This window comes from Chiroxiphia lanceolata, chromosome 10, assembly GCF_009829145.1.
Source record: "Chiroxiphia lanceolata isolate bChiLan1 chromosome 10, bChiLan1.pri, whole genome shotgun sequence".
Lineage (NCBI taxonomy): Eukaryota > Metazoa > Chordata > Aves > Passeriformes > Pipridae > Chiroxiphia > Chiroxiphia lanceolata.
Window position 1 is genome coordinate 10,331,908 of NC_045646.1, and position 11,616 is coordinate 10,343,523.

At 56.3% G+C, this 11,616-nt stretch overlaps 2 protein-coding genes across 4 annotated transcripts in view; both read left to right on the plus strand.

Moving 5' to 3' along the window:
* LOC116791926 (endochitinase A-like) overlaps nt 1-73 on the plus strand; it is a 12,428-nt gene extending 12,355 nt beyond the window's left edge. Inside the window, exon 7 of the transcript XR_004358903.1 lies at nt 64-73. The gene's annotated coding sequence lies outside the window, so the exon portion shown is untranslated. The remainder of the gene's footprint in view (nt 1-63) is intronic.
* LOC116791922 (mucin-4-like) overlaps nt 1-11,396 on the plus strand; it is a 13,152-nt gene extending 1,756 nt beyond the window's left edge. The window contains exons 2-13 of one of the 3 annotated variants that reach the window (XM_032698394.1): nt 280-2,841; nt 3,751-5,397; nt 6,056-6,195; nt 6,496-6,660; nt 6,925-7,080; nt 7,568-7,698; nt 8,578-8,666; nt 9,087-9,266; nt 9,675-9,827; nt 10,040-10,159; nt 10,467-10,508; nt 10,638-11,396. In XM_032698394.1, coding sequence (XP_032554285.1) covers nt 280-2,841; nt 3,751-5,397; nt 6,056-6,195; nt 6,496-6,660; nt 6,925-7,080; nt 7,568-7,698; nt 8,578-8,666; nt 9,087-9,266; nt 9,675-9,827; nt 10,040-10,159; nt 10,467-10,508; nt 10,638-10,654 — 5,402 coding nt within the window. In that variant the 3' untranslated portion in view covers nt 10,655-11,396. Of the gene's footprint in view, nt 1-279; nt 5,398-6,055; nt 6,196-6,495; nt 6,661-6,924; nt 7,081-7,567; nt 7,699-8,577; nt 8,667-9,086; nt 9,267-9,674; nt 9,828-10,039; nt 10,160-10,466; nt 10,509-10,637 lie in introns of all 3 variants that reach the window. The other 2 variants (XM_032698392.1, XM_032698393.1) reach the window with 2 other exon arrangements.
* The last annotated feature ends 220 nt before the right edge of the window (nt 11,397-11,616 follow it).

Below are 11,616 nucleotides of genomic sequence, written 5' to 3' on the forward strand. Positions count from 1 at the left end.
TGTGTCTCTCCCTGACCTGTGATGAGTTGTGTCCTGTCCCATCTGGTAGCTGCTTATGCTGAGGATGGAAGAGGTGCTGTGCAGTGCTATGCCTAAGGCAGCCCAGACTGCACTCCTTGGCTCTTAAATCAGAGCCTTGTACGGCTGTGGGATGAGGCAGTAGGGTTTGAGAAGGGCTGGGAGCTTTGTGATGCTCAGCCGGAGGAGAAGTGTGTCTGAGCCTGGCAGGCTGCTGGCTCTGGCACTCAGCTTAATGCTCTGCTTTGTGCTTTTCTGCAGGGCTTGGGGCTGCTGCTGCCCCTGTCACTACTGAGGGGCCCTTTACTGTGGGGACAGCTTTTCCCATCACAACAGAGAATGAAGGGCCCAGTGCCCTGGTGACGGGCACTGCAGGCACAAGCACCACGGCGGCTGATGCTGAGATAGATGAGAGCATCTTCACGAGGAACCCATTGAGTTCGATCTTCCCTCCCAGGACTGAGCTGGACTCTTTTGTGACTGCGACGAGTGAATATGGCTCTACAGTGCCAACCTTGATGAATGTGACCAAGCCTCTTAACACGTCTCAGGGTGTTGAGGGGGGGTTGGCTGCTTCCACTACAGCCACAACCGCTGCTGCTATCACTGCACAACACCCTGCTGTCACCCCAGAAGCAGAGTATGAGGTAATAGACGCTACTCCTGATCCCACCCTAGACATCAACCCAGATGTGAAGGAAGACATCCCTGCAGCTGTGACCAGAGGAGAAGAAGACATAGACCTCACCACTGGAAATATGTCCTACCCTACCACCCCTCCACCAGCAGACACCTGGGTGCCACAGCCACCTGCTGGCAGCCCCGTGGGTGTCAGTGTCACTGTGTTACCAAGCCAGGGGCTGACCACAGCCATGGGAACAGTCGAGGAAGTCGTAACTCTGTCTGCATCTGTCCAAAGCGGAGCCAATGCCAACTCCTTAAGTCCCAGTCCCAGCACTGAGGAGCTGCTTACGACCCAGCAGGGTGGAGTGGTGAGCAGGGTTGAGGCCACTAACCCAGAGACAGCAGAAGAAATGGCCCCAGCTGCTGAGGAAAGTCCCTTGGCTTCAGAGTCTGGAGATGCAGGAGATACAACGAATGGTGAATTCAGCACAGCCGGCTCATCTCACCTACCTCCAGAGAGCCCAGTGATGTTAGAAACAGTGGGAAACCCTGGAGAGCCCTCCTTCCTCCCTGGCCACGCAGTGCTGAGCCCAGATGCTTCACTGGCACCATCCACAGGGAACGGAGATGGGCAGGGAGTGTCATCAGAAGCTTCTGGTTCAGCCCTGTCACCTGCAGCCAGCGAGGCACCAGTGGCACCCGAGGAAACAGAGGACACTGCCACAACACTGCTGGCCCCAGAGGTTCCCACTTATGCACAGAGTGATATGAATCTCCCAACCGTGGCCACTGTGTTGCCCACAGGGGACGTGGGGGCTGTGGGTCTGGACAATCCTTCCCTGCAACCTGACCCATGGCAGACCTCCGCCAGAGAAAAGCCACCACTGCTTCCTGATGCTCTGATGGACGCCCCCAATGCTCCTGGGGCTGCTTACCCACCCCCAGGGGCTGAAGCCAACACCCTGCCTGCAGCTGATGGTGCAGCAGAGACACTATCCAGCGCCGACCTCACTACTGCCCCAGAAGCACCCATGTCTCCATCTCTTGGAGAGTCACAGCCAGGAGGAATGCCAGATGGACCTCCCCAAGAATCTGTTGGACATGACACTGGCTTGAGTTCAGATTCAGATGCCCCTAGCCCAGCCCTCTTTGTACCTGATGGACTGGCATGGCCCACTGCTGGGGTCCAGAGTCAGGGAGCTCAGGGGGCAGAGGACATGGCACAGGTAGGAGGTCCAGGGGATGGTAGTCCCTATACAGACACCCAGAGTGACACGAGCCTTTCAGACATCCAGCCCTCAGCCTCTCCTGCTAATAATGGAGAACTGTTGGCTGAAGGAACAGGAGATTTGGCAAGTGCTGGGCAGTCCCCTCCACCAGCCCTTGGGGATGGAACAGGAGCAGGAGATGCCCCGGCACTGGGAGAAGTGTCCTCACCTGATTCTGTACCTCCCAGCAGTGCTGGAATGGAGCCCGATCTCTCAGGGGCTGAAGGACCAGCGGACCTGCCCAGTGAATCTGCCAGTGGTCTTGAGGCTGTTTACCCACTCCCAGGGACTGTGCCTGGCCCTGCATCTGAGACAGAGACACCAGCAAGCCCCGACCTCAGTGGTGCCCAGGGAGCACCTGGGTCTCCATCCTTTGGTCGGTTGCAACCATGGGGAACAGCAACTGGTGCTCCCCAGGGAGCTGGTCTCCCTGGAGCTGAAGGACCAGACTCTGGCTTGTCTTTGTCAGGAGATGCCCCCAGCTCAGCAGTTCATGGACTGGTAGGACCCCCATCACCTGCCCTTGGGGACCAGCTTGGCACAAACCTGGGGCTGCCAGCAGCCGGAGGGCCTGGAGTGGGCACGGCAGAGGGCACAGCAGAGCAGGCACTGGAAGGAGCAGGCAGTGGGATTGATTCTGAGTCGTCCCTGAGCTCCACTGCAGGCAGTGGGATGGCAGCTGGGATAGATAGACTTCTCGGTGAAGGTTCTTCATCTGGTCCTGCCTCTCCCAGTGATGTGGTTGCAGCAGCTTCTGTTTCAAGGGGTGATGAAGCAGGACCCATCTCAGGTGCACCCCTTGGCCCTGACAGCCTGTCCTCGGCCTCTCCGGACAGTGAAACTGGCCCAGGGCTTGGTCTGGTGGAGGGGGTAGAGAGTGCAGGGGATGTGGCACAGACTGGAAACCCAGAAAGTCCCTACATGGAGACAAATCCTTCAGCCTTCAACCCTCAGCAGGACCCCGCTAACACCAGAGAGCTGTCAGCAGGAGAAACAGGGGCTCTGGTGAATACTGAGCAGTCCCCTCCACCAGCCCTTGGGGATGGAACAGGAGCAGGAGATGCCCCGGAACTGGGAGAAGTGTCCTCACCTGGTTCTGTACCTCCCAGCAGTGCTGGAATGGAGCCCGATCTCTCAGGGGCTGAAGGACCAGCGGACCTGCCCAGTGAATCTGCCAGTGGTCTTGGGGCTGTTTACCCCCTCCCAGGGACTGTGCCTGGCCCTGCATCTGAGACAGAGACACCAGCAAGCCCCGACCTCAGTGGTGCCCAGGGAGCACCTGGGTCTCCATCCTTTGGTCGGTTGCAACCATGGGGAACAGCAACTGGTGCTCCCCAGGGAGCTGGTCTCCCTGGAGCTGAAGGACCAGACTCTGGCTTGTCTTTGTCAGGAGATGCCCCCAGCTCAGCAGTTCATGGACTGGTAGGACCCCCATCACCTGCCCTTGGGGACCAGCTTGGCACAAACCTGGGGCTGCCAGTAGCCGGAGGGCCTGGAGTGGGCACGGCAGAGGGCACAGCAGAGCAGGCACTGGAAGGAGCAGGCAGTGGGATTGATTCTGAGTCGTCCCTGAGCTCCACTGCAGGCAGTGGGATGGCAGCTGGGATAGATCAACTTCCCGGTGAAGGTTCTTCATCTGGTCCTGCCTCTCCCAGTGATGTGGTTGCAGCAGCTTCTGTTTCAAGGGGTGATGAAGCAGGACCCATCTCAGGTGCAGCCCCTGGTCCTGACAGCATGTCCCTGGCCTCTCCGGCCAGTGAAACTCGTCTGATGGAGGGGGCAAAGAGTGCAGGGGATGTGACACAGGCTGGAAACCCAGAAAGTCCCTACATAGAGACAAATCCTTCAGCTTTCAGCCCTCAGGAAGATCAACTGCCTAGTGCAGGTTCCTCATCTGGTCCTGCCCCTCCCAGTGGTGAGGTCGCAACATCCTCTGTTTCAGATCCAGCCAGCCAGAGTGCACTTGGAGGAGAGGGCAATACTCCTGGAGCTCTTCAGCCTTCTCTGGATGCTGAGCCTGGGATTCCTGCTGCTGCAGGAGAAGGGGCAAGTGAAATGGCTGGTGATGGAGAGTCCATGGGGCAGTCCCAGGCTCCTACTGGAAATGGACCAGCTGGTTCAGGAATCCCTGATGAAGATATGGGAGATGTGTTGCAGTCTGTATCTTCTTCCTCATCTACAGAGGGATCTTCATTGCCTGGGAGGACTGATGAGGCTGTTAACAAAGCAAGTCTTCCTGGAGCTGATGGAGCCGATGGTGGCTTGAATACAGGCTTGGAGGCCGCTGGCCCCCAGGAAGCCCCTGTGTCTGTCCCTGGCATCCAAAGTGGTGCCAATATTGGACTTTCTGATGGAAAACAGAGCCAAGTCAATGCGGTGCAGGTACCTGGAGGAGCTTCGGTGAAAGGGGGATCTTCCCCTGGTGCCAGTCTGGTCCCAGTGGCTCCAGACAACAGCGGTGTTTCTGACAGCACGGCCACCTCAACAGCTGCTTCTCTGCTTCTCCCTGAGCATGGGCTGAGCTCGGGGCTGGTACCCAATGGAGACACCCACTCTGCCCCCAGCACCCAGAGTGGGAGCAGACCCCTGGTGCCAGGGGCACCGTCTGGGCTGGCAGGAGAGTCTGGAGGCATTTCTTGGTCTCTTGAAGATGAGTTGGCCTCAGGGATGCCCGCACCTTTGGGAGAAGCATCCCCCCATGCTCCCATATCCCCCAACAGTGCCCCTGTGCTGCCTTCTGCTCCACAGAGAGGAAATGCTGCAGAGGGGGTGTCTGTCAGCCCTGAGCTTTCCGCTCCACTTGCGGCACGTGAGTCAATAGTGGGGTCCTCTGCAGGGGGAAAGGGGGAGCTGGGAGCTTCTGTGCCAGGGAGTCCTGTCTTGCTCCTGCCTCCCTGCCAGCCAGGAAGCACTGGAGCCCCCTCCAGGGATGCCAACAGCCCTGTACCTGGGAAAGCAAGTGCTGTGCTCCCCAGAGGGATGGCAGGGCAAGGGGACGTGGCCCAGCTCCTTCCCAGTGTGACTGGATCTGGGGCAGATATGGAAACACCCACTCACTCCCCACCTCAGGGGAGCCCGGGGCTCCCTGGCCTTCCTCCCACTGGGATCACTGCTGGTAGCACTGGATCAAAAATCCCAGGTCCAGGTCCTACTGGTGGCTCACCATCCGCTGCCCTGCATCCTATCCTGGGCAATGAGCTGGCCACCAGCTCAGCAAGTGGAGATCCTGCCACCACTGGGTCGAGCCCCCCCAGAGCCTTCCCAGGCCAGGGGGGATCCCAAGGAGGGTTCCCAGCCACTGCATGCCCTGGCACATCCTGCAGCCCGGCCCCCGCTGACCCAGCCCCACGAGCTCCCCTCCTCAGGGGCAGTGAGGTGCTTCCCAGGCCGGGAACTTCCACTGTCACCTCCCACACATCGTCCCCCGTGGTTCCAGCTCCACCAGGAAGGCCAGAAGCTGCCCCAACCCTGCTGCCCAGCCCCGCAGGTACGTGACGCTCGCAGGGCAGCCTGGGTGGGAGTAGCACATCCAGTTTCCTGCCAGACCATCCTGAGGGACATTCAGTACCCAGAAAGAAGGGGGCTGTTTGAGGCCAGGGCCCTGGAGGACACACACCACGAGGGCCCCCTGCACGTGAGCATGCATGATTGGCAGGCTGAGCCTGCCTTCAGTATGGTCCCATCAACTGGAAATCCCATCCCCTCCAAATGTTTTATTTAACAGACATAAATAGGGAAGTGGAGGCTGTAAACATCTCCAGAAAGAGCTGTGGGAGTTTAATTCCCTGCTTTCCCCCGATGTAGTCCTGTACAATGTTTTTCCCTTCCTAACAGCTGTCCTTAAGAGCAGTATCCCAATGGGGCTGGATAAGGGAGGGGATAGTGACCACAAAGGCCATCACAGCAGGTCTAGGGCAGCTGTGTCCATGTAAGACAGTGAAAGGAGTGGGAGCAAGCTCCTGCAAGGGAAGGTGACATTAACAGTGTTCCAGGTAGGTATTGGCAGTGTTCCTCCATCGTCCTTCTGCCTAGGCTGTGTCCCATTGAAAGCAAAATCATTTCAACCCTTTAAAATTTTGACACAGACCAAAGGCTGTACTGTAAGTGTATTTTGGGGCTTATTTTTTTGTTGTTTTCTTTTCCAGTTCCAGCTGTGCCCCTCTATGGATATGGAGCGAGGGAAAATGATCGGGAGTATGTGGAAAGGAGAGTGGATTTTAATTCTCCACTTTTCAAGCCTGAGACTGGATTCCCATTTGGGAGAACCCTGCGTGACTCTCTCTACGTGAGTCTATCTGTGCTTGATCTGCTGGGCAAGCAGCCATTGCCCAAAAACCTGGGAGAGGGACCAGTAACCAGGTGCCTGGGATGAGATCCCAGCAGGGCCAAATCTACTGGGATGCTGCTGGGGTCTGTTTCCAGCAGAATGTGACTTTGTGGCCATTTTGGCAGTGGTAGGTGGTGACTTCCCTTGGGCATGGACTTGGAAAGTCCATGTGGACTTGGAAATGGGAGGGCTGCCATCCCAGTGTCAGGGAGTGCCACTGGTCCTGACCTTATCTGATGGAGAGATCCCTCTGCTCAGTTTACAGACAATGGACAAATCGTTTTCCCAGCCTCGGACAAAGGCATCTTCACGTATCCCAACCCTCCTCCCGGCGGCTTCAATGGCCATGAGGAGGTTCCCATGATCGCTGTATTTTGGGACAACGCCGACTTCTCCAGAGGGGTGGGCACCACCTTTTACCAGGTAAGTGAAGCCACCTGGGTGCGTGGTTGCATGAAACACCTTTTGGTTATAAACTCATCACCTATTCTGTGGATGCCCCATGAGATGTGTAATTAATGGACCCTTTTCTGGGCCAAATCTAAGAGCTATTGGTCCTGTGTCACCTCTTGAGCCATCCAAATTCCATCCAGACCCTTAGTTGTAGGGGTCTGTGCATGACCCCAGTCTAGACCAGTCTTTTCCCTACTGGGAGCTAATGAAGATGTGGGTATATCCAACCTGCAGGAGTTCTCCACCCTCAACACGGCCAAGCCTCCGTTTGTCCGTGACGTGGAAGCGAAGGTTCGGCGGTACATGAGGTCCTCCTACTCTGCAGCCTGGACCCTGAAAATCACCTGGGAGAAGGCACCTGTCTATGCATCACGGAGTGACACCCGGAAGGTAAGGGGCTGATGGATCACACAGGCTGGTTGAGTTGTCAAAAAAACCCAAGATCCACAGGTGATCACCTTTTCTGCGCCTAAAAATAAGAAACCAGTTTTGTGACAAAGGCCAGTCTTGAAGAATTTTGCCAAAAAGAACTAGGCTGTACCCATGTTTTGGTGGTTTTCAGATTTTTGAGGAACATCTTTAGTTGAACTCCCCCTGCTCTGTAAAACCTTTATCTTTAATGTGATGGGAGTTTATTGAGCACCAGAAACACTGTCCTTCAGAGACATAACACGGTGTGAATTTGAGGCTTGTCATGGAACAGCTTCAAAGTAAAACCATCACGTTTTCCATTCGAAATGTGAACTGGCACAGGCTGTTTGCCTTGCATCTCTAGGCCTCAGTCCTGCCATTCCCCAGAAAGCACTGACCCACACCCCTAACTATAAACTCACCATCTTTGCTCATTTTCTTACCTGTCTGCAACACTTGTCTCCAGACAATCACATATCAGGCCATCCTGACCACCGATGGCTTCAGGTCCTACATCCTGATGCTGTACCAGGACAGAGGGATGCAATGGGATTACACCAGACTCGCTGCCACCAACGTGCTCATCGGCTACACCAGGTACAGCAGCTCAGCACCCCATCCCTGCCTGTTCTGAGCAATGGGGTGCATCCCACCCATGGCTCCAGATTGTTGAATCCTTCCCTGTGTCCCAGGAGGTGCCTTACAAGGATGAGGATGAGGACAGCCCAAATGGGATCTGCATGCCCATATAGTCTAACATATGGGTGTCTCAGAACCAAATTTGCCTCATTAGTGACTGGATAATGCTGCAGCACGGTCTTGCTGGGCTGTGCTTGTTTTAAGATCCACAAATCCCTCTGGAGTCCTGGGCCCCCAGCATCCTGGTAGTTTGGGTGGAAGGAGTGGGAAATAGGGGATGTTTGCTGAACTTTGCACCAGTTGAGGGAAGGGATTTCCATGCTTGGCCAGAGCAGTCGCTTCCTGCCTCCTCACATTACATCCTCACATTACATCTTGCCCTGTACACAGTGTCTCCAGGGTTTCCTCATTAGCTGCTTGTTGCAGCTGGGTAAGGAAAAGGTGGCCTGGACTGGAAGCACGGGTGGCACAGGCGTGTGTGTCTGTGTGTCTGTGTGTGTCTGTGTGCGCTTGCCTGTGCGTGACTGCTCGAGGGTTTCTGCTCCATCTTGCCTGACAAGATGCTGAAAACCATGGGAGCTGCTTGTGGGGGTCTTCAGGTGTATGTGGGTTCAACCTCTGATGCAGCAGGAGTGTTTGCAGCATCCAAAACTAACTGCGCCCTGCATAGAGGAGGAAGCAGGCTGGGGGAGATGGTGCCTTTGCCCTTCTGTCCCTGAAGTTACCTACTGATCCTCCCTACTCCGTATCAGGATGGTTGAAGGGCAGCCTGGGGATGGGACTGGGATAAACCCACGCAGGAAAAGCCCTGACTTTTCCTCTTTCCTCTGTACGCAGTGGGGATGGCTTTTACTACAACGATGACCTGAGTAAGAGACCTCCAGCTGTTAAATATCGCCCTGACCAGTTCAGGGGCTACAACACAGGTAATGCCACACAGCCAGGGCAGGTTCACAAGGTTCACAAGGAGGGGGATATTCCCAGGGAATGAAATCCAGCCTGCTGCTGTGGCAAGGCTCTCAATGAGTTCACCAAGGCCAGGCTTTCCCCTCAAACGCATATAATGCTTCCCCCAATACCAGCTATGCCCTGTGGCTGAAACATGCCTGCTGTGCCCATGGACTCTTTTTGTTCCAGTGGCTGTGTCCCAAGGATTTCTTCTTTGGCAAGAACCACTCCCTATTTCCCTGCTGTTGGGTGGCTGTTGAACATGGGATCCCATGGCTGGGGGTCAATGTGGGTTTAGCTTCCAGCATCAGCATCACACAGCTATCACCTCGAGGTGAAACAGCCCCTGTGGTCCCCTTGGCTGGAGGTGACAGCTCATGGTTTCTCTCCCTGCTCAGACCTCCGTGGGCTGTGGATTTACAAGCTGGAGAGTCGCGTGGGCATCAACTATCGGCTGAAGTGCCTGGCATGGACAGGGCAGCAGCAGGAGCCACGGGCATGGAGCCAGGGCCTGCCCACCTGCCCCTGCTCCCTCCAGCAAGGGCAGCAGGACCCACGCTTCAAGAGCAGCCGTGGAGGCAAGTGGACATGCTGCTTCCTCACCCTCCTCGTCCCTGAGCTGTCCCTCCTTATCTTCCCTGCAGGGGTACCTGGGGTCCCTCCTGGCAGGGTGGGCAGGTGACCATAAGGAAAATGGGAAGGGGACTGCCCTTCCCTGCAGAGACAGGGAAATTAAGGAGGAATGAGAACTGACCTGTTCCTGTGACGTTAGACTGGTCAGAGCTGATCTAACATGGATGGGGATGCTGGGCACAGGGGTCTCACCCTTGGGGACCACTTGGATGATCTCCATCAGACCCTCCAAACCCCTATAGCACCGTGGGTGATGTGGATATCAAGGAGCCATCCCCGGCCCCGCTCCTTGCTCCGAGGTAGAGGTGCTGGCCGGGCAGAGCTGCCCGAGGCTCACTGCAGTCCCGTTTCAGGCCGGTGGGCTGCCCGTGTCTCCATGCTGCACTCAGCGTCCCCCAACCAGCACGGCGCCGGCGTCCGCTGCCTGTACGACAGCCAGAACCAGCTCATTGAGGGGCGGCAGGAGAGGTACTGGAGGTCCTCCAGGCAGGCGTCGCCCTACCGTGGTAAGCACAGCCAGCCTTGGCATCCCCTGGCTGAGGTTGGCATTGTTGTAGCTTGTAAACAATTTTAATCTCCATGCCAATCTGTTTCCTGACATGCTGTTTCCCTTGGAGGGAGCATGGACCAGCTAAAAGCTGAAGCAAGCCTTGCCCTGGAGCCAGCCCATCTCCCTCTCCTGTCTCCTTTAGCCCCTTACTCTCCCTTTTGCCTCCAGACCAGGAGCTGAAGCTGTACGACTGGTGCTGCAACCGGGCGGGCAGTGCCCACCTCTGCGCCCGCTACAGTGAGAAGCGGCCGAAGATCGGCTGTGATGGATACCAGTCACCTGGCATAGGTGGGTTTCCAGCCTGTGTGTGCTGGGGTGATGCTGTCTTGGTGCCCAGGGCTGGAGAGGGAAGCAGAAATGTCCCAGCCTCCCTGTGGTTAAGGCAGCAAGAGCCCTGGGTAGATGAGGGAAAGGTTTTGGGGTGCCCACACGCAGCTGTGCCATGCCCTGAGCTGTGCAGGGTTTTGGGGGGCATCTCTCTCAGCACATAACCACCAGCGTTGTCTGGGGGTGACAGCACTGGAAGGGGAGAAGGACCACAGCTGATGTGGTTATGGTGTAAGCTGATGCATGGCTCTCTTGCAACCCTGAACAGATTCCTCGGAGGAGATAGAGAGAGACTCGGATGAGGAAACAGGTGAGCAGGATTGTGGGTCTCCTTTCCCTCTGCCCATTTCCCCCCGCAAAAAAATGTTCTGGGGCTACCAGTTTGCCCCAGGCCCACGTGGGATTAGGTGACTGAACACATCTCATTTCTTCTTTGCAGATGGAGACAACAAGTAACTGGGGGTTGCACACCCACAGCATGGTCTGGGCCACGGCTGATCCTTTGGGTCCTTTGCTCTGCTCATCCCCTGTGTCCTCCCCTAGAACCCATCACCCCTGCCCACCATGCAGGGCATCTCACTTGTCCAGTGCCCGTGGTTGCCCGCACTGGCAACTCCCTATTTCTACATGAACTATATGTTTCTAACCAGACTTGTCCCAAGGAGTCAGTTGTTTCAGTTGTCCTTTCCCAGCTGCAGCTGAGTGGGTGCCCGTGGGCACCTCCTTGCTGGCGGGGAGGTGGGCAGGTACCCCCCACCACACACACACCACCCTTGTCCTTCCTCCATCCCACTGTGTTCCCATGCTGCAGGGTGAGCCTGGACCCCTGGCACCCAGGGAAAAGGTTTCTACACCTTGCATGGGTTGACTGTGGCCAATCCCCTGAGTGCCAGGGTGCACCAGGCTGGTCCCATGAGCCAGTCCTGTCTTGTCCCCCACTTCTGTCCCCCAGCCATCCCTCACTGAGTGGTCCCTGGACCCTGTGCTCAGGAAAAGGGACCAGTTCTCCAGATCAAGCCAGAATCAGCTTGACACGTCTGCTGGGTGTGTGAGGGCAAAATGCAACCCCATGATCAGAAATGCTGGGAGAAAAATAATTTTTTGTGTGTAAGTAAGCATCTTCCTTTCTTACAAAAAATAAATCATTGTCAAATCTTGTTTGTTCAATAAAACCTCTGAAGGTTCTGAGCATCACTGATCCTGCAGCAGCCCTGTCCTCTGCTGAACTGGGGTGGGAGGCACTGATGGGGCAGGCTTGGAGCAGCAGGATTGCAGGATGCTTCTGTTCATGGATTTGGTGCTGGGGATGTGGGTGTCTGGGCTGCAGCTAAGTCAGGGTCTAAGGCAGTTAGTGGGGCTGGAGTTGGGGTCTGATGGGGTCTAATACACCTTCCTTGGATCAGCATTTCCCATCACCA